The 21,632-nt window shown below is 48.4% G+C and overlaps 1 protein-coding gene across 2 annotated transcripts in view; it reads right to left on the reverse strand.

Annotated features, from left to right (window-relative positions):
• AP1M1 (adaptor related protein complex 1 subunit mu 1) overlaps nt 1-21,632 on the reverse strand; it is a 328,968-nt gene that overhangs the window by 124,161 nt on the left and 183,175 nt on the right. For both annotated transcript variants that reach the window (XM_063914754.1, XM_063914755.1), the window contains exon 5: nt 17,591-17,738. In XM_063914754.1, coding sequence (XP_063770824.1) covers nt 17,591-17,738 — 148 coding nt within the window. The remainder of the gene's footprint in view (nt 1-17,590; nt 17,739-21,632) is intronic.

Consider the following 21,632-nt stretch of genomic DNA (forward strand, 5'->3'; position numbering starts at 1 on the left):
CATGAAGACTGAAAAGTCTTCTGCCGCCGGTTTCTGGACCTCTTCACTTTTCGGCATCTGCAAGGGGGTCGGCGGCGCGGCTCCGGGACCGGACTCCATGGCTGGGCCTGTGTTCGATCCCTCTGGAGCTAATGGTGTCCAGTAGCCTAAGAAGCCAATCCATCCTGCACGCAGGTGAGTTCACTTCTTCTCCCCTAAGTCCCTCGTTGCAGTGAGCCTGTTGCCAGCAGGACTCACTGAAAATAAAAAACCTAATAACTTTTTCTAAGCAGCTCTTTAGGAGAGCCACCTAGATTGCACCCTGCTCGGACGGGCACAAAAACCTAACTGAGGCTTGGAGGAGGGTCATAGGGGGAGGAGCCAGTGCACACCACCTAGTCCTAAAGCTTTTATTTTTGTGCCCTGTCTCCTGCGGAGCCGCTAATCCCCATGGTCCTGACGGAGTCCCAGCATCCACTAGGACGTCAGAGAAATGTCTTTTTTGCCGGTGCAGGAGCAGAAGGCAAAAAAAGTCGACTTACCTGCGGTAGCCGCTGCGACTAACGCATCCAGTCCATCACCAAATAAGGCCTCACCTTTATATGGGAGAGCCTCCATATTCTTTTTGAAATCTACATCCGCGTTCCACTGGCGAATCCACAACGCCTGCCGAGCCGATACTGCCATGGTAGCGGCTGTTGAACCCAAGAGTCCAATATCTTTCATCGCTTCTAGCATGTATGCGGCCGAGTCTTTGATATTCCCTAACTTAAGGAGTATCTCATCTTTATCAATCGTGTCAATTTCTAATGACAAGCTGTCTGACCATTTTTCAATAGCGCGACTCACCCACGCACAAGCAATTGTGGGCCTGAGCAGCGTACCATTGGCCACATAAATGGATTTTAACGTAGTTTCCATTTTGCGGTCTGCCGGCTCCTTTAGTAAACCGTCCCAGGTGCAGGGAGAATCACCTTCTTTGTCAACCTGGACAGTGCACTGTCTAACACTGGGGGTGACTTCCATTTTTTCCTGTCCTCTGCTGGGAAAGGATAAGCCATCTGAATCCTCTTGGGAACACAAATTTTCTTTTTGGGATTCACCCACACCCCTTCAAAGAGTATTTAGCTCATGGGAAGGAGGGAAGGTCACCTTAGATTTATTTTCCTTATAGAAATAGGCCTTCTCCTGAGGTACAGGAGTAGCTAACGTAACTTCCAGAACCTCCCTTATAGCCACAATCATATATTGTATATTTTTCGCCAATTTATGATCTATTTCTCTGGAGTCACTATCGTCGACACAGGAATCAGTGTCCGTGTCGAGATCAGTATTTACAATATTTGCAAATGGTCTCTTATGTGACCCAGAGGGGGTCGCCTGCGGAAGGAAGAACAGAACCCTGAAAAATCACATCTTCCACAGACTTTCTCCAGCATTCTGCATGAGATTCAGACTTATTCAACCTCCTATTGATATGATGCATACTATCATGTATTTCTCTATCGTCCTAGTGGATGCTGGGGTTCCTGAAAGGACCATGGGGAATAGCGGCTCCGCAGGAGACAGGGCACAAAAAGTAAAGCTTTAGGATCAGGTGGTGTGCACTGGCTCCTCCCCCTATGACCCTCCTCCAAGCCAGTTAGATTTTGTGCCCGGCCGAGAAGGGTGCAATCTAGGTGGCTCTCCTAAAGAGCTGCTTAGGAAAGTTTAGCTTAGGTTTTTTATTTTACAGTGAGTCCTGCTGGCAACAGGATCACTGCAACGAGGGACTTAGGGGAGAAGAAGTGAACTCACCTGCGTGCAGGATGGATTGGCTTCTTGGCTACTGGACATCAGCTCCAGAGGGACGATCACAGGTACAGCCTGGATGGTCACCGGAGCCTTGCCGCCGGCCCCCTTGCAGATGCTGAAGTAAGAAGAGGTCCAGAATCGGCGGCAGAAGACTCCTCAGTCTTCTAAAGGTAGCGCACAGCACTGCAGCTGTGCGCCATTTTCCTCTCAGCACACTTCACACGGCAGTCACTGAGGGTGCAGGGCGCTGGGAGGGGGGCGCCCTGGGAGGCAAATGAATACCTATTTTGGCTAAAAATACCTCACATATAGCCTCCGGAGGCTATATGGAGATATTTAACCCCTGCCAGAATCCGTTAAGAGCGGGAGACGAGGCCGCCGAAAAAGGGGCGGGGCCTATCTCCTCAGCACACAGCGCCATTTTCCCTCACAGAAAGGCTGGAGGGAAGGCTCCCAGGCTCTCCCCTGCACTGCACTACAGAAACAGGGTTAAAACAGAGAGGGGGGGCACTAATTTGGCGATATGCTTATATATATATTAAGATGCTATAAGGGAAAACACTTATATAAGGTTGTCCCTATATAATTATAGCGTTTTTGGTGTGTGCTGGCAAACTCTCCCTCTGTCTCTCCAAAGGGCTAGTGGGTCCTGTCCTCTATCAGAGCATTCCCTGTGTGTGTGCTGTGTGTCGGTACGTGTGTGTCGACAGGTAGGAGGACGATGTTGGTGAGGAGGCGGAGCAATTGCCTGTAATGGTGATGTCACTCTCTAGGGAGTCGACACCGGAATGGATGGCTTATTTAGGAAATTACGTGATAATGTCAACACGCTGCAAGGTCGGTTGACGACATGAGACGGCCGACAAACAATTAGTACGGTCCAGACGTCTCAAAAACACCGTCAAGGGTTTTAAAACGCCCGTTTACTTTAGTCGGTCGACACAGACAGGGACACTGAATCCAGTGTCGACGGTGAATAAACAAACGTATTCCTTATTAGGGCCACACGTTAAAGGCAATGAAGGAGGTGTTACGTATTTCTGATACTACAAGTACCACAAAAGAGGGTATTATGTGGGATGTGAAAAAACTACCATAGTTTTTCCTGAATCAGATAAATTAAATAAAGTGTGTGATGATGCGTGGGTTCCCCCCGATAGAAAATTATGGGCGGTATACCCTTTCCCGCCAGAAGTTAGGGCGCGTTGGGAAACACCCCTTAAGGTGGATAAGGCGCTCACACGCTTATCAAAACAAGTGGCGGTACCGTCTATAGATAGGGCCGTCCTCAAGGACCAGCTGACAAGGCTGGAAAATATAATAAAAAGTATATACACACATACTGGTGTTATACTGCGGCCAGCGATCGCCTCAGCCTGGATGTGCAGAGCTAGGGTGGCTTGGTCGGATTCCCTGACTAAAAATATTGATACCCTTGACAGGGACAGTATTTTATTGACTATAGAGCATTTCTATATATGCGAGATGCACAGAGGGATATTTGCACTCTGGCATCATGAATAAACGCGATGTCCATAACTGCCAGAAGATGTTATGGACACGACAGTGGTCAGGTGATGCAGATTCCAAACGGCACAGTATGGCCGTATAAAGGAAGAGGACTTGTTTGGGGTCGGTCCATCGGACCTGGTGGTCACGGCAACTGCTGGAAAATCCACCGTTTTTTACCCTAAGTCACATCTCTGCAGAAAAAGACACCGTCTTTTCAGCCTCAGTCCTCTCGTCCCTATAAGATCATATCTGCCCAGGGATAGAGGAAAGGGAAGAAGACTGCAACAGGCAGCCTATTCCCAGGAACAGAAGCGTTCCACCGCGTCTGACAAGTTCTCAGCATGGCGCTGAGACCGTACAGGACCCCTGGATCCTACATGTAGTATCCCGGGGGTACAGATGGGAATGTCGAGACGTTTCCCCTTCGCAGGCTCCTGAAGTCTGCTTTACCAAGTCTCCCTCCGACAAGGAGGTAGTATGGAAAAAAAATTCACAAGCTGTGTTCCCAGCAGGTGACAATTAAATTACCCCTCCTACTACAGAAAAGGGGTATTATTCCACACTATATTGTGGTACTGAAGCCAGCAGGCTAGGTGAGACTTATTCTAAAAAAATTTTTTTGAACACTTACAAAGGTTCAAATTAAGATGAAGTCACTCAGAGCAGTGATAACGAACCAGGAAGAAGGGGACTATATAGTGTCCCGGGACATCAGGGATGCTTACCTCTATGTCCAAAATTGGCCCTTCTCACTAAGGGTACCTCAGGTTCGTGGTGCAGAACTGTCACTATCAGTTTCAGACGCTGCCGTTTGGATTGTCCACGGCACCCCGGGGTCTTTACCAAGGTAATGGCCGAATTGATGATTCTTCTTCGAAGAAAAGGCGTCTTAATTATCCCTTACTTGGACGATCTCCTGATAGGGGCATAGTCCAGGGAACAGTTGGAGGTCGGAGTAGCACTATCTCGGATACTGCTAAAATCAGCACGGGTGGATTCTAAATATTCCAAAATCGCAGCTGATCCCGACGACACGTCTGCTGTGCCTAGGGATGATTCTGGACACAGTCCAGAAAAAGGTGTTTCTCCCGGAAGAGAAAGCCAGGGAGTTATCCGAGCAAGTCAGGAACCTCCTAAAAACAGTGCATCATTGCACAAGGGTCCTGGTAAAAATGGTGGCTTCCTACGAAGCAATTCCATTCGGCAGATTTCACGTAAGAACTTTTCAGTGGGATCTGCTGGACAAATGGTCCGGATCGCATCTTCAGATGCATCAGCGGATAACCCAATATCCAAGGACAAGGGTGTCTCTCCTGTGGTGGTTATAGAGTGCTCATCTTCTAGAGGGCCGCAGATTCGGCATTCAGGATTGGATGCTGGTAACCACGGAGCCCAGCCTGAGAGGCTGGGGAGCAGTCACACAAGGGAAAAATTTCCAGGGAGTGTGATCAAGTATGGAGACTTTTCTCCACATAAATATACTGGAACTAAGGGTAAATTTATAATGCTCTAAGCTTAGCAAGACCTCTGCTTCAAGGTCAGCCGGTATTGATCCAGTGGGAAAAACATCACGGCAGTCGCCCACGTAAACAGACAGGGCGACACAAGAAGCAGGAGGGCAATGGCAGAAACTGCAAGGACTTTTCGCTGGGCGGAAAATCATGTGATAACACTGTCAGCAGTTTTTCATCCCGGGAATGGAAACTGGGAAGCAGACTTCCTCAGCACGACCTCCACCCGGGAGAGTGGAAACTTCATTGAGAAGTTTTTTCCACATGATTGTAAACCGTTGGGAAATACCAAAGGTGGACATGATGGCGTCCCGTCTGAACAAAAAACGGGACAGGTATTGCGCCAGGTCAAGGGACCCTCAGGCAATAGATGTGGACGTTCTGGTAACACAGTGGGTGTACCAGTCGGTGTATGTGTTCCCTCCTCTGATTCTCATACCTAAGGTGCTGAGAATTATAAGACGTAGAGGAGTAAGAACTATACTCATGGCTCCGGATTGGCCAAGAAGGACTTGGTACCCGGAACTTCAAGAGATGCTTACAGAGGTCTTATGGCCTCTGCCGCTAAGAAGGGACTTGCTTCAGCAAGTACCATGTCTGTTCCAAGACTTACCGCAGCTGCGTTTGTCGGCATGGCGATGGAAAGCCGGATCCTAAGGGAAAAAAGGCATTCCGGAAGAGGTCATTCCTACCCTGGTCAAAGCCAGAAAGGAGGTGACCGCACAACATTATCACCACGTGTGGCGAAAATTTGTTGCGTGGTGTGAGGCCAGGAAGGCCCCACAAAGAAATTTCAACTCGGTCGTTTCCTGCATTTCCTGCAAACAGGAGTGTCTATGGGCCTCAAATTGGGGTCCATTAAGGTTCAAATTCGGCCCTGTAAATTTTCTTCCAGAAAGAATTGGCTTCAGTTCCTGAAGTCCAGAAGTTTGTCAAGGGAGTATTGCATATACAAACCCCTTTTTTGTGCCTCCAGTGGCACTGTGGGATCTCAACGTAGTTCTGGGATTTCTCAAATCACATTGGTTTAAAACCAGTCAAATATGTGGATTTGCAGCATCTCACATAAAAAGTGACCATGCGCTTGGCCCTGGCCTGGACCAGGCGAGTGTCAAATTGGTGGTTTTTTCTCAAAAAAGCCCATATCTGTTTGTCCATTCGGACAGGGCAGAGCTGCGGACTCGTCCCCAGTTCTCTCCCTAAGGTGGTGTCAGTGTTTCACCTGAACCAGCTTATTGTGGTGCCTTGCACCTACTAGGGACTTGGAGGACTCCAAGTTGCTAGAAGTTGTCAGGGCCCTGAAAATATATTCCAGGACAGCTGGAGTCAGAAAATCTGACTCGCTGTTTATACTGTATGCACCCAACAAGTTGGGTGCGCCTGCTTCTAAGCAGTCGATTGCTCGTTGGATTTGTAACACAATTCAACTTGCACATTCTGAGGCAGGCCTGCCACAGTCTAAATCGGTTAAGGCCCATTCCACAAGGAAGGTGGGCTCATCTTGGGCGGCTGCCCGAGAGGTCTCGGCATTACAACTCTGCCGAGCAGCTACGTGGTCAGGGGAGAACACGTTTGTAAAATTCTACAAATTTGATATCCTGGCAAAAGAGGACCTGGAGTTCTCTCATTCGGTGCTGCAGAGTCATCCGCACTCTCCCGCCCGTTTGGGAGCTTTGGTATAATCCCCATGGTCCTTTCAGGAACCCCAGCATCCACTAGGACGATAGAGAAAATAAGAATTTACTTACCGATAATTCTATTTCTCGGAGTCCGTAGTGGATGCTGGGCGCCCATCCCAAGTGCGGATTATCTGCAATACTTGTACATAGTTACAAAAATCGGGTTATTATTGTTGTGAGCCATCTTTTCAGAGGCTCCGCTGTTATCATACTGTTAACTGGGTTTAGATCACAAGTTGTACGGTGTGATTGGTGTGGCTGGTATGAGTCTTACCCGGGATTCAAAAATCCTCCCTTATTGTGTACGCTCGTCCGGGCACAGTACCTAACTGGCTTGGAGGAGGGTCATAGGGGGAGGAGCCAGTGCACACCACCTGATCCTAAAGCTTTACTTTTTGTGCCCTGTCTCCTGCGGAGCCGCTATTCCCCATGGTCCTTTCAGGAACCCCAGCATCCACTACGGACTCCGAGAAATAGAATTATCGGTAAGTAAATTCTTATTTTCTTTCACCGGCAGGCAGCACCACCACATTATAACTCCGTATCCCTAAAATAGCTCTCTCAGGGAAAGAACTCCCTGCCTCAGACATGTCACACTCGTGCACTACACACAGACACTCTGGGACTTATAGGGCACAGACCCACATTAAAATCTGTCAGAAGGACACAGTGTAGGAGCAGCCAGTTCACAAGCCCAGCGCCAGCATATAATGCCTGTGAACACAAAATGCCCACTGAGATGCAGCGCTTATTTTACAATGTAAATACACCTGTAAAGCACCAAATTCGCTGTGACCTCACCTTTTTTGCACCCTGATACTTGTAGTCAGAAGTGGAGGAGGACCAGCGTTGTCTCTGCAGCTGAGGAGAGAAAATGGCGCTGAGCAGTGTGTTGGCTGACTGAGGAGGAAGCTCCGCCCCCGCAATGGCGCGTCCTCTTCTCAGAGATTTTCACATAATATTTATACTGGTGGGGGTAGGGCTGTGCCTGGACATCTTATGCCCCCTTTTAGCCAGTTTTTTAAGGTATTTTGCTGCCCAGAGCGCGCTCCGCGCCCCCCCCCCAGTGCTTGTGTGTGTGGGCAGCAATGGCGCGCTGTGCTCCCGCCAGCCGCGCTGTACCTTAGCCGTCACTCTTGATTGAAGATCTATCTTCTTACACTCACCTGTCTTCTGGCTCTGTGAGGGGGATGACGGCGTGCTGTGGGAGTGAGCATCTAGACACGGCTAGCGTTCAGTACCCTTCAGGAGCTAATGGTGTCCTGTCAGCCAGAAGCAGAGCCATGAAACTCTTCAGGAAGTTGGTTCCTACTTCTGCCCCCTCAGTCCCACGAAGCAGGGAGACTGTTGCCAGCAGTTCTCCCAGAAAATAAAAAAACCTAACATAAGTCTTTTCAGAGAAACTCAGTAGAGCTCCCCTGGAGTGCATCCAGTCTGCCTGGGCACACTTCTAAAACGGAGGTCTGGAGGAGGGGCATAGAGGGAGGAGCCAGTTCAAACCCTTGAAAAAGTCTTAAAGTGCCCATGGCTCCTACGGAATAGTCTATACCCCATGGTTATGAAGTGGACCCCAGCATCCTCTAAGGACGTATGAGAAAATATTTTTTCAAGAAACCATCTACTCTTCTATCTGTGACATCTTCCAGTGAGGTAGACGGTAATGGTAAGGCAGACTTACGCACAAGTCGTACAACATATGCATCAACTTTAGGAGGAACCTTCCTTTTTGAACAGTCCCCAGCTGGAAAAGGATAATAAGAATCCCATTTCTTCAGTATCTTATACTTTTTATTGGGTGTAGCCCACGGTCCTTCCATAATTTCCGTCAGATCCTCTGACTCCGGAAACTCAGTCTTAACTGATTTTGGATGTTTAAACTTAGATGCCTTAGACTTTAACACTGCTTTGGCTGGTTCCTCCAGACACATAATAGCTTTCATGGCATCAATGAGCTCAGCTATATCCTCCGTGCTGAAGCCCTCCGACTGGTCGTCATATGGGGTATTTGAATACACTGTATCCTCATCTGTTGTATCATCCTGTGTAGCCTGTAACATGGATGTATCTACCCTGGTATTAATAGCCTGGCTACTTGTAGAAGCTGTTGGCATCAAACCATAAGGAGGGAGCTGCATGTATGGGTTAATAGTGTAACCTATTCCCGGGATAGAACTGCAGGTGTTAATCTGTCTGCTATTGTAGACAAAGTCTGTCCAAACATACCCCATGGTGGCTCTACTGGTTGCTGCACTAGGGCCTGCTTTTTAGTTTGCTTATATGCAAAACAGTTAGCACATAACCCCTCATAAGCCACATACTGGGTTATCTCATCCAAAATCCCTATCTTACAAGATAAGCATGTTAAAGGTGTAGGAGCCCCTGATAAAGTGTCCGCGTCACTTTTGCAGCTCATAGACATGGTAAATATTACGTCTAACAACCCTACACACTCTGTGACTGAAAATCACCTATATGGATATAGAAGTGATATCAGACCACAAACCGAGCACCTGAATTGAGGATCAGAAACAATGCTTGACAAACATATAAAAGTCAGCAATCACACTAGCAGTCAGTCACATGTTAATCATTAGACCTTGTCATATGAGAATATAATCAACCACAGAATACTTATTTAGTATGTACGATTACAATCACTGTACTTCTGTTTTAAAACAGCTATTATCACAAGTTTTCTCATGTTATGCAGAAAACAACAGTACTATACAGGCCTCATATGCACTGTGTACCAAAATTAACTATTCATACTAACAAGTAGAAAATAATTTTAGTACTACATAACCCTTTACTCAGTTAGAGTGGTATACTGGGAGACTCACCCCACTTCCAGAATCAAAACGCCCGACAGACACTGAGTGGATTCAGACGCTACTAGTGTACACAGCCGCTCCGGTAACTGTTGAGAGACACAGACGCTCAATAACGGACCCAGACGCTCAGTAAACGATGAGTGTATGCAGACACTCCTGTCTGCGACCCGGTCTCGGCGGCAACTCTAGTGTACACAACCATAGCGTCTAAGCTGCGACAGAGTACCCTTGTGGTAGGGTCTGAGACGGAAGTGAGGTCAGCAGTTCATGGACGGGAGACTCACAGAAACTGGTCATGAACTGGGGGGAGGGGCGACCCGGAGAGCGTCTGACTCCCCACTGCTGACATAAACCACAAGGATCCTGGCACCTATGATCCCTGCAGCGTAGCGCTGTTGCACTTAAGAGCGGCGGCGCATCAGCCACTGTTTAGTAGTCTCCTCCAATACAGTGCGGCTGTGTCCGAATACCCCTAGTAAGTGGAATCGATGCCTTACCTTCTCCCCATGCTCTGGCCACAGCCTAGTAACGTCTGCTGGACCAGCTAGAACATCCGACACAGAAGCCCGCCGAGACAGCACTAATACCCGCGGGTAAGCGTTGTTGCAACCTGGTGGGGAATTGTTGGAGCGAATCTTTCTAGCATGCGTTTAAGACGCTCTTAGGAAAGATCACTCAAAAACTTAGTAAGACTATATAAATAAAATAACAAAAGTTTAGGGCTGCCTTAGCAGCAGCCCTGTGATCATGGTCCGGCTCCTGCCGCACCAAACAAAAAACGGATTTGATTGAGTCGGTGGGCGGGATTATATGGAGGAGCCCGATGCATCCTGGGAGGCCAGAAAGCTTGTGACTATTTGGTGCCATTTCCGCTGTCGCTCCGGCATATTCCAATGTTATCCTGTGGATAACCTGTGGACCCAGCCTGAGAAAATAAGATTTTACTCACCGGTAAATCTATTTCTCGTAGTCCGTAGTGGATGCTGGGAACTCCGAAAGGACCATGGGGAATAGCGGCTCCGCAGGAGACTGGGCACAACTAAAGAAAGCTTTTAGGTCACCTGGTGTGCACTGGCTCCTCCCACTATGACCCTCCTCCAAGCCTCAGTTAGGACACTGTGCCCGGACGAGCTGACATAATAAGGAAGGATTTTGAATCCCGGGTAAGACTCCTACCAGCCACACCGTATAACTCGTGATACTATACCCAGTTTAACAGTATGAAAACAACTGAGCCTCTCAACAGATGGCTCAACAATAACCCTTTAGTTAACAATAACTATGTACAAGTATTGCAGACAATCCGCACTTGGGATGGGCGCCCAGCATCCACTACGGACTACGAGAAATAGATTTACCGGTGAGTAAAATCTTATTTTCTCTGACGTCCTAGTGGATGCTGGGAACTCCGAAAGGACCATGGGGATTATACCAAAGCTCCCAAACGGTCGGGAGAGTGCGGATGACTCTGCAGCACCGAATGAGAGAACTCAAGGTCCTCCTCAGCCAGGGTATCAAATTTGTAGAATTTTGCAAACGTGTTTGCCCCTGACCAAGTAGCAGCTCGGCAAAGTTGTAAAGCCGAGACCCCTCGGGCAGCCGCCCAAGATGAGCCCACCTTCCTTGTGGAATGGGCTTTTACTGATTTAGGATGCGGCAGTCCAGCCGCAGAATGCGCCAGCTGAATTGTGCTACAAATCCAGCGAGCAATAGTCTGCTTAGAAGCAGGAGCACCCAGTTTGTTGGGTGCATACAGGATAAATAGCGAGTCAGTTTTCCTGACTCTAGCCGTCCTGGAAACATAAATTTTCAAGGCCCTGACTACGTCCAGTAACTTGGAATCCTCCAAGTCCCTAGTAGCCGCAGGCACCACAATAGGTTGGTTCAAGTGAAAAGCTGATACCACCTTAGGGAGAAACTGAGGACGAGTCCTCAATTCCGCCCTATCCATATGGAAAATCAGATAAGGGCTTTTACATGACAAAGCTGCCAATTCTGACACACGCCTGGCTGAAGCCAAGGCCAATAACATGACCACTTTCCACGTGAGATATTTTAGATCCACGGTTTTAAGTGGCTCAAACCAATGTGATTTTAAGAAACTCAACACCACGTTGAGATCCCAAGGTGCCACTGAAGGCACAAACGGGGGCTGAATATGCAGCACTCCTTTCACAAACGTCTGAACTTCAGGTAGTGAAGCTAGTTCTTTCTGGAAGAAAATCGACAGAGCCGAGATCTGTACCTTAATGGAGCCTAATTTCAGGCCCATAGTCACTCCTGCTTGTAGGAAATGCAGAAATCGACCTAGTTGAAATTCCTCTGTTGGGGCCTTTTTGGCCTCACACCAAGCAACATATTTCCGCCATATGCGGTGATAATGCTTTGCAGTTACATCTTTCCTGGCTTTAATCAGCGTAGGAATGACTTCCTCCGGAATGCCCTTTTCCTTCAGGATCCGGCGTTCAACCGCCATGCCGTCAAACGCAGCCGCGGTAAGTCTTGGAACAGACAGGGCCCCTGCTGCAGCAGGTCCTGTCTGAGCGGCAGAGGCCATGGGTCCTCTGAGATCATCTCTTGAAGTTCCGGGTACCACGCTCGTCTTGGCCAATCCGGAACCACAAGTATTGTTCTTACTCCTCGTTTTCTTCTTATTCTCAGTACCCTTGGTATGAGAGGCAGAGGAGGGAACACATAAACTGACTGGTACACCCACGGTGTCACTAGAGCGTCCACAGCTATCGCCTGAGGGTCCCTTGACCTGGCGTAATATCTCTCTAGTTTTTTGTTTAGGCGGGACGCCATCATGTTCACCTGTGGCCGTTCCCATCGATTTACAATCAGCGTGAAGACTTCTGGATGAAGTCCCCACTCTCCCGGGTGGAGGTCGTGCCTGCTGAGAAAGTCTGCTTCCCAGTTGTCCACTCCCGGAATGAACACTGCTGACAGTGCTAGTACGTTATTTTCCGCCCATCGGAGAATCCTTGTGGCTTCTGCCATTGCCATCCTGCTTCTTGTGCCGCCCTGTCGATTTACATGGGCGACTGCCGTGATGTTGTCTGACTGGATCAGTACCGGCTGGTGTAGAAGCAGGGATTTTGCCTGACTTAGGGCATTGTAAATGGCCCTTAGTTCCAGAATATTTATGTGTAGGGAAGTCTCCTGACTCGACCATAGTCCTTGGAAGTTTCTTCCCTGTGTGACTGCCCCCCAGCCTCGAAGGCTGGCATCCGTGGTCACCAGGACCCAGTCCTGTATGCCGAATCTGCGGCCCTCTAGAAGATGAGCACTCTGCAGCCACCACAGCAGAGACACCCTGGTTCTTGGAGACGGGGTTATTAGGCGATGCATCTGAAGATGCGATCCGGACCATTGGTCCAACAGGTCCCACTGAAAGATTCTGGCATGGAACCTGCCGAAAGGAATTGCTTCGTAAGAAGCCACCATCTTTCCCAGGACCCGCGTGCAGTGATGCACCGATACCTGTTTTGGTTTCAGGAGGTCTCTGACTAGAGATGACAGCTCCTTGGCTTTCTCCTCCGGGAGAAACACTTTTTTCTGGACTGTATCCAGAATCATACCCAGGAACAGTAGACGTGTCGTCGGAACCAGCTGTGATTTTGGAATATTCAGAATCCAACCGTGCTGGTGTAGCACCTCCTGAGATAGTGCTACTCCCACCAACAACTGCTCCTTGGACCTCGCCTTTATTAGGAGATCGTCCAAGTACGGGATAATTAAAACTCCCTTTCTTCGAAGGAGTATCATCATTTCCGCCATTACCTTGGTAAACACCCTCGGTGCCGTGGAGAGTCCAAACGGCAGCGTCTGGAATTGGTAATGGCAATCCTGTACCACAAATCTGAGGTACTCCTGGTGAGGATAGTAAATGGGGACATGCAGGTAAGCATCCTTGATGTCCAGGGATACCATGTAATTCCCCTCGTCTAGGGCTTGCAATAACCGCCCTGAGCGATTCCATCTTGAACTTGGATTTTTTTATGTATGTGTTCAAGGATTTCAAATTTAAAATGGGTCTCACCGAACCGTCCGGTTTCGGTACCACAAACAGTGTGGAATAGTAACCCCGTCCTTGTTGAAGTAGGGGCACCTTGATTATCACCTGCTGGGAATACAGCTTGTGAATTGCCGCTAGCACAGCCTCCCTGTCTGAAGGAGTAATCGGCAAGGCAGATTTTAGGAACCGGTGGGGTGGAGACGCCTCGAATTCCAGTTTGTACCCTTGAGATACTATTTGCAGGATCCAGGGATCCACCTGTGAGCGAGCCCACTGATCGCTAAAATTTTTGAGGCGGCTCCCCACCGTACCTGGCTCCGCCTGTGGAGCCCCACCGTCATGCGGCGGACTTGGAAGAAGCGGGGGAGGACTTTTGCTCCTGGGAACCTGCTGCTTGTTGCAGTCTTTTTCCCTACCTCTGCCTCTGGACAGAAAGGACCCGCCTTTTCCACGCCTGTTTTTCTGAGTCCGAAAGGACTGTACCTGATAAAACGGCGCCTTTTTCGGCTGTGAGGGAACATGGGGTAAAAATGCTGACTTCCCAGCAGTTGCTGTGGAAACTAGGTCCGAGAGACCATCCCCAAATAACTCCTCACCCTTATAAGGCAAAACTTCCATGTGCCTTTTTGAATCTGCATCCCCTGTCCACTGGCGAGTCCATAAGCCTCTCCTAGCAGAAATGGACAATGCACTTATTTTAGATGCCAGCCGGCAGATCTCCCTCTGTGCATCTCTCATGTATAAGTCTTTTATATGCTCTATGGTTAGCAGAATAGTGTCCCTGTCTAGGGTGTCAATATTTTCTGACAGGGAATCTGACCACGCAGCGGCAGCACTGCACACCCATGCTGACGCAATAGCTGGTCTAAGTATAATGCCTGAGTGTGTATATACAGACTTCAGGATCGCCTCCTTCTTTCTATCAGCAGGTTCCTTGAGGGCGGCCGTATCCGGAGACGGTAGTGCCACCTTTTTAGACAAACGTGTGAGCGCTTTATCCACCCTAGGGGGTGTCTCCCAACGTGACCTATCCTCTGGCGGGAAAGGGAACGCCATTAGTAACTTCTTAGAGATTACCAATCTTTTATCAGGGAAAGCCCACGCTTCTTCACACACTTCATTTAATTCTTCTGATGGGGGAAAGACTACGGGTAGTTTTTTCTCCCCAAACATAATACCCTTTTTAGTGGTACCTGGGTTTATATCAGAAATTTGTAACACCTCTTTCATTGCTTCAATCATGCAACGAATGGCCTTAGTGGACATTAGACTAGACTCATCGTCGTCGACACTGGTGTCAGTATCCGTGTTGACATCCGCGTCTGCCATCTGAGGTAGCGGGCGTTTTAGAGCCCCCGATGGCCTTTGAGACGCCTGGACAGGCACGAGCTGAGAAGCCGGCTGTCCCGCATTTGGCATGTCGTCAAATTTTTTGTGTAAGGAGTCGACACGTGCACGCAATTCCTTCCATATGTCCATCCACTCAGGTGTCTGCCCCGCAAGGGGTGACATCCCTTCTATAGGCATCTGCTCCGCCTCCACATCATTATCCTCATCAAACATATCGACACAGCCGTGCCGACACACCGCACAAACACAGGGAATGCTCTAACAGAGGACAGGACCCACAAAAGCCCTTTGGGGAGACAGAGTGAGAGTATGCCAGCACACACCAGAGCGCTATATAATGCAGGGACTAACTGAATTATGTCCCCTATAGCTGCTGTTATATATACTGCGCCTAAATTTAGTGCCCCCCCCTCTCTTTTTTACTCTTTTCTGTAGTGTAGACTGCAGGGGAGAGCCAGGGAGCTTCCTTCCAGCGGAGCTGAGGGAGAAATGGCGCCAGTGTGCTGAAGGAGATAGCTCCGCCCCTTTTTCGCGGACTATTCTCCCGCTTTTGTATGAATTCTGGCAGGGGTAATTATCACATATATAGCCTCTGGGGCTATATATTGTGGTATTTTTGCCAGCCAAGGTGTTTTTATTGCTGCTCAGGGCGCCCCCCCCCTAGCGCCCTGCACCCTCAGTGACCGGAGTGTGAAGTGTGTATGAGGAGCAATGGCGCACAGCTGCAGTGCTGTGCGCTACCTTGGTGAAGACTGATGTCTTCTGCCGCCGATTTTCCGGACCTCTTCTTGCTTCTGGCTCTGTAAGGGGGACGGCGGCGCGGCTCCGGGACCGAACACCAAGGCCAGTTCCATGCGGTCGATCCCTCTGGAGCTAATGGTGTCCAGTAGCCTAAGAAGCCCAAGCTAGCTGCAAGCAGGTAGGTTCGCTTCTTCTCCCCTTAATCCCTCGCTGCAGTGAGCCTGTTGCCAGCAGGTCTCACTGTAAAATAAAAAACCTAATTATATACTTTCTTTTTAGAAGCTCAGGAGAGCCCCTAGTGTGCATCCAACCTCGGCCGGGCACAAAATCTAACTGAGGCTTGGAGGAGGGTCATAGTGGGAGGAGCCAGTGCACACCAGGTGACCTAAAAGCTTTCTTTAGTTGTGCCCAGTCTCCTGCGGAGCCGCTATTCCCCATGGTCCTTTCGGAGTTCCCAGCATCCACTAGGACGTCAGAGAAAAAAGGATTGCTGCACATCAGATTCATTACTAGAAATATTTAAAACATCTTATTGCAATGATAAGTGAGTCTACACCCTGTGCAGTAGAGGAATCATCTAATTCAGCATTTGATTCCAGCTCCTCCCCCTCTTCCAACCTCTGGTACCGCCTCCTCGGATTCCGAGAGGATATCAGGTAACCCCCTTTTTGGGGGTAAAGGATTAGAGAGAGGAGAAACATGTCTGCTATCTGCCCTGTCCTTTGCCAAGAGCAGCCATTGACGGTTGTAACTGCTGCGTTTCCTGCCTAGCAGTAGTTAACTCATTAGACATGTCAGCCATCATAGTTTTAATTGATCTGAGCCAAGGAGGCTCCTACAATTCACCCCCAGAAGCCCACTAGTTTGTGAGGGCTGACTGCATTGTTCACACGAGAGAATCCGCAGGAGAGGAGGAAAACCTGGTGTGATAAACCGCACACACAAAACTTTTTTTTACCATGCTGACAGAGAACATTTATATATACACACACACACACACACACACACACACACACACACACAAGCAAGCCTGCCCAGCCTAGTATGTGTGGAGAGACCCAGAGATGAGGAACCAGCACACAGCCTGATACTAACCATTGAACTGCTAGGCAATTTAGTGTACAGTGCGTGAGGAGCCTTATACAGCTGGCTCCCCCCCTTTACTACACACCTGTACCAGTGTCTGGCCGTGGAGTATCCTTTGGAGGAGCTGGAAGTCCTGCAGCAGCGCTGTGAGTGCAGGAAATGGCGCCAAGAAGCTGCTGGTCCCGCTCTGAGGAAGCTCTGTCCCCTGAATGGCGCTGGAGATATACAGTTATTTACTCTGGCAAAGTCCCCAAATAGTGTAAAAATTAAAGTACTGACACCCCATTTCACTATGGCTAGCCAGTCTGTGTGGGGGGCTATGGGATCACCCCAAGGGGAGTCCGTATGACCACCATGCGATCGCGCCGCACAATGAACCGGGGTCCCCGGTTGTCACTCACCACTCTGACAACCTTCAGGCTCTGTACTGGGGGTGTGCGGCGTGCTACAGGTGTGTGCGCGAGAGTGCAATGCCTGCGGTACACAAACCCTCAGGACCGTTGTCTTATCACCAGGATCCGACTCACCACTTCCAGGAGGCCAGTGTCAACACTCCCCAGTGTCCCCCAGTGCAGGTAAGCTGTTGCCCATACAGCTAACCTGAAAATAACAAACATAAAACACACTGAAGAAAAAAAAAAACTCCCTGGAGCTCCTGAGTGTGCATCCTCTCCTGAGGGCACATTTTCCTAAACTGAGCTGTGAGAGAGGGCATAGAGAGGAGGAGCCAGCACACCCTGTTTGAAGAAATTTAAAGAGCACTAGCTCCTTTGGACCCCATCTATACCCCATCATAATTAGTGTCTCCAGTATCCCTTATGGATGATAGAAAAAATAGAAGTAAACAAGTGGTGAGATCTAAGCAGACTTAGGGCACTCACCATGTAAAGTCCTAAAATGGGAATATTTCCAATACATTTCTTAAAGAAAATTCATGTATGCGCTATACAGCACTAGGCCAGTGTAATAAAATGAAGCACTACTTCAGTGTGAGGGAGACTCTGCATTAGTATACATCAGCATATAATCCATTCTAATGTCCCCCGTGGAGCAACATGTTGATGGTCTTTTAACATTGGGATAACTTACAAGTAGGTTGACAGACTCAATTACATCTAGAAAAACTTCATTCTTCCTATATTTAATCCCCTCCGATCTCCAAGATACAGCATTGGTGACTGTGGCAGGAGGGCGAGGAGCTCCAGTTTCTAGCTTGTGCCCTTCTTGAGTGATGTACCTATAAAAATATGATCATTTTGCAAATCATAAGTTAAAAAATACACACAAAAGCTGCAAACAGTGCACTTATTTACAGAATAAGGATAAAGTATAATTGCACCCAAAGCTGAATTAGTCCAAAAATAATAGGATTTTAATTACCTACCAGTAAATCGTTTTCTCGTAGTCCGTAGAGGATTCTGGGGTTCCATTTAGTACCATGTGGTATAGACGGGTCCTTTGGGAGCCACTGGCACTTTAAGAGTTTAATAGTGTGGGCTGGCACCTCCCTTTATGCCCCTCCTACCAGACTTAGTCTAGAAACTGTGTCCGAGGAGACGGACATAGTTCGAAAGGAAATACACAGATAGTGGTGATAATCACACTAGCTCACACCGAACTGAAAAACCATGCTGACCAGCGTGCAACATGGAGAAACCATGCAAACCAGCATGCAACATGGAGAAACCATGAAAACAAGCGTGCAACATGGAGAAACTATGCAAACCAGCGTGCAACTTGAAGAAATCAAGTGAACCAGCATGAAACATGAAGAAACCATGTCAACAGGCATGCAACATGAAAGAAATCATGCTAACCAACAGGAACATGAAGAGACCATGTGAACCCGCATGCAACGTGAAGAAACCATGCTAAGCAGCACGCAACATGAAGAAACCATGCTAACCAGCAGGGACTAGAAGAAACCATGCTAATCAGCATGAAAGAGGAACAGCAACAGCTGAACCAATAAGTAACCAAGTAACAATGCAGGAATACGAAGCACTGGGCGGGCGCCCAGCATCCTCTATGGCAGTGTTTCCCAACCGCGGTCCTCAAGGCACACCAACAGTCCTGGTTTTAGTGATATCCAGGGTTGAACACAGGTGACTTAATTAGTACCTCAGTTATTTTGATTTAACCATCTGTGCTGATGCCTGGATATCACTAAAACCTGCACTGTTGGTGTGCCTTGAGGACCGCGGTTGGGAATGCCTGCTCTATGGACTACGAGAAAAGGATTAACCGATAGGTAATTAAAATCCTATTTTCTCTTACTTCCTAGAGGATGATGGAGTTCCATTTAGTACCATGGGGATGTACCAAAGCTCCCAGTACAGGAGGGAGAGCGCTGAGGCTCCTGCAGAACAGATTGACCAAACTTGGGGTCCTCAGAGGCCAAATTATCGAACTTTCAGAACTTAGCCAACGTGTTCGACCCTGACAAAGTAGCTGCCCGGCAAAGCTGAGGCACCCTGGACAGCTGTCCAGGAAAAACCCACTTTACGGGTTGAGTGGGCCTTAAGAGAATTTTGACACGGCAATCCTGCTGTAGAAGCAGCATGCTGGATAGAAACCTGATCCAGCGAGAAACAATCTGCTTCGAAGAAGGACACCCAACCTTGTTGGGATCATAAAAAGACAAACAGAGCGTCCGACCGTCTGTGACAAGAAGTTCTCTTCACAGAAATCATCAAAGCCCCCACAACAACCAAGGACTTTGAGGGAATTAAGGAGTCAGTAGCCACTGGCACCACAATAGGTTGGGCGATATGAAAAGCCGACACAACCTTCGGAAGAAATTGCTGATGCGTTCTGAGCTCAGCTCTGTCCTCATGGAAAATTAAGCAGGGCTCTTGTAGGACAATGCCCCCAATCCCGACACACGCGAACAGTGTGACCGCCTTCCAAGTAAGAAACTTGACCTCTACCTCCTGGAAAGGCTCGAACCAAATCGATTGCAGAAAATGCAGCACCACATGAAGATCCCACGGTGCCGTAGGAGCCACAAAAAGTGGTTGGATGTGCAGAACCCCTTTCAAGAAAGTCTGAACCTCAGGGAGAGCAGCCAATTGTTTCTGGAAGAAAATGAACAAGGCCGAAACCTGGACTATTATGGGGCCCCAAGTGTAGGCCCACATCCACACCTGCTTGTAGAAAGAGGAGAAACCATCCTAGTTGAAACTCCACCATAGGAAACTTCTTGGATTCACACAAAGAGACACACTGATTCCAAATCCGATGGTAATGCTGAGACGTTACTCGCTTTCTAGCCTGGAGCAGAGTAGGAATGACCTTTCGAGCGAATATCAAGCATTCAACCTCCATGCCGTCAAACAAGCCATGGTAAGTCTTGATAGGTGAACGGCCCATGTTTCAGAAGGTCCTCGCGAAGAGGAAGAGGCCTCGGATCTTCCAGCAGGAAGTCCAGAAGATCCGCGTACCAAGCCCTTCTTGGCTAGTCCGGAACAATGAGGAACGCCTGAACTCATGTCTTATGAGCTTGAGAATCCTTCGGATGAGTGGAAGAGGAGGGAACACATACACTGGCTAGAACACCCACGTGAGTTACTAGGGCGTCCACCGCCACTGCATGTGGGTATACTCCATCGGCATATTACCTTTACTAAAACCTCCGGATGGAGGCTCCAGTAACCTGGAAGGAGATTGTGTCTGCTGAGGAAGTCCGCTTCCCAGTTGTCCACTCCCGGAATGAAGATTGATGCAGAGGACACTGCCGTTACATTGTTCGACTGAACCTGAATGGCCTGACCTCGAAAAAGATGTGCCGCCTGCAGAAGGCCGTTGTACCCGGCCCTTAGCTCCAGAATGCTTATCGGAAGGATGGATTTCAGACTTGCCCACTTTCCTTAGAAGTTTTCCCCTTAGGTGACCGTTCCTCAACCTCTGAGACTGGCAACTGTGGCTAGAAAGAACAAATTCCCAATCCCTAACCTGTAGCCCTCGAGAAGGTGAGACGTTTGCAGCCACCAGAGTGAAATTCTGGCTTTCGGCGACAGGCGTATACGCTGGTGCATATGAAGATGAGATCCCGATCATCTGACCAGGAGATCCAGTTGGATAGACCTTGCAAGGAATATTCCATAATGTCGAGCCCCGCAAGAGGCTACCATCTTCCCCCGAAGGCGAATGCACTGATGAACCAATACCCGGGCTGGTTTCAGGACATCCCGTGCCATTGAGTGGATCACCGCCGATTTCTCCACCGGTAGAAACACGTTCTGCCCTTCCATGTCGAGAATCATCCCCAGGAAGGAACATCCCTTTTCGGCTCCAAATGTGAAATTGGAAGTTTCAGGATCCACCCAAAATTCCCGGACAGGTGAATTGAGAGAGTGACCCTCAGTAACAACATCTCCCTGGAAGATTTTAAGGTCATCCAGATATGGAACCATGTCCACTCCTAGTCTGTGGAGTAGGAGCATAATCGCTGCCATGGCCTTGATGAACACCCCCTGGTGATGCATAGAAGCCAACTGCAGCATTTGGAACTGGAAGTGACAGTTGTAGTGCAACCCTAGACAGGCCTAGAGAGGTGGCCCGATTTAATGTGAAGGTACGCACCCCTGATATTCCGGGATACCAGGAATACCCCTATATCTCTACTCTAGACTCCATCCTGAATTGAACACCAACCAGTAGGGGTTCGATGACCTTAGGTTCGTAACCCGTTACGTAAATGAGGTGGAACTGGAATAAGGACATGTGTTTGTCAAATGTTAGAATAGCTTCCAACAGTACTGTACTTTCAGCCTGAGACGCTATTAAGCCTGCTTTTATCAAGGCTGTATTCTGTAGAACAAAACAGCATACAGCCTTGATAAAAGCTCCCTGCGCTGCGCTGGAACGTTGGCAAGCTATGCCATCTTGAAACTTTTTATGCACTAAATCTGTGAAGTGATTTCACCAAGTCCGTTGAGTGCCACCTGGCTCTTTTCTATTGGGAGTGGAGAGCAATCCCTCTCTATTGGACCATTCAGTACCTATAATTATATATATATATATATATATATATATATATATATATATATATATATATATATATATATATATATATATTTTTATATCATTTTATACGCACACACATATATATAGAAGTAATATTCCTCAT

The sequence above is a fragment of the Pseudophryne corroboree genome, chromosome 1 (genome assembly GCF_028390025.1).
Source record: "Pseudophryne corroboree isolate aPseCor3 chromosome 1, aPseCor3.hap2, whole genome shotgun sequence".
Classification (NCBI taxonomy): Eukaryota; Metazoa; Chordata; class Amphibia; order Anura; family Myobatrachidae; genus Pseudophryne; species Pseudophryne corroboree.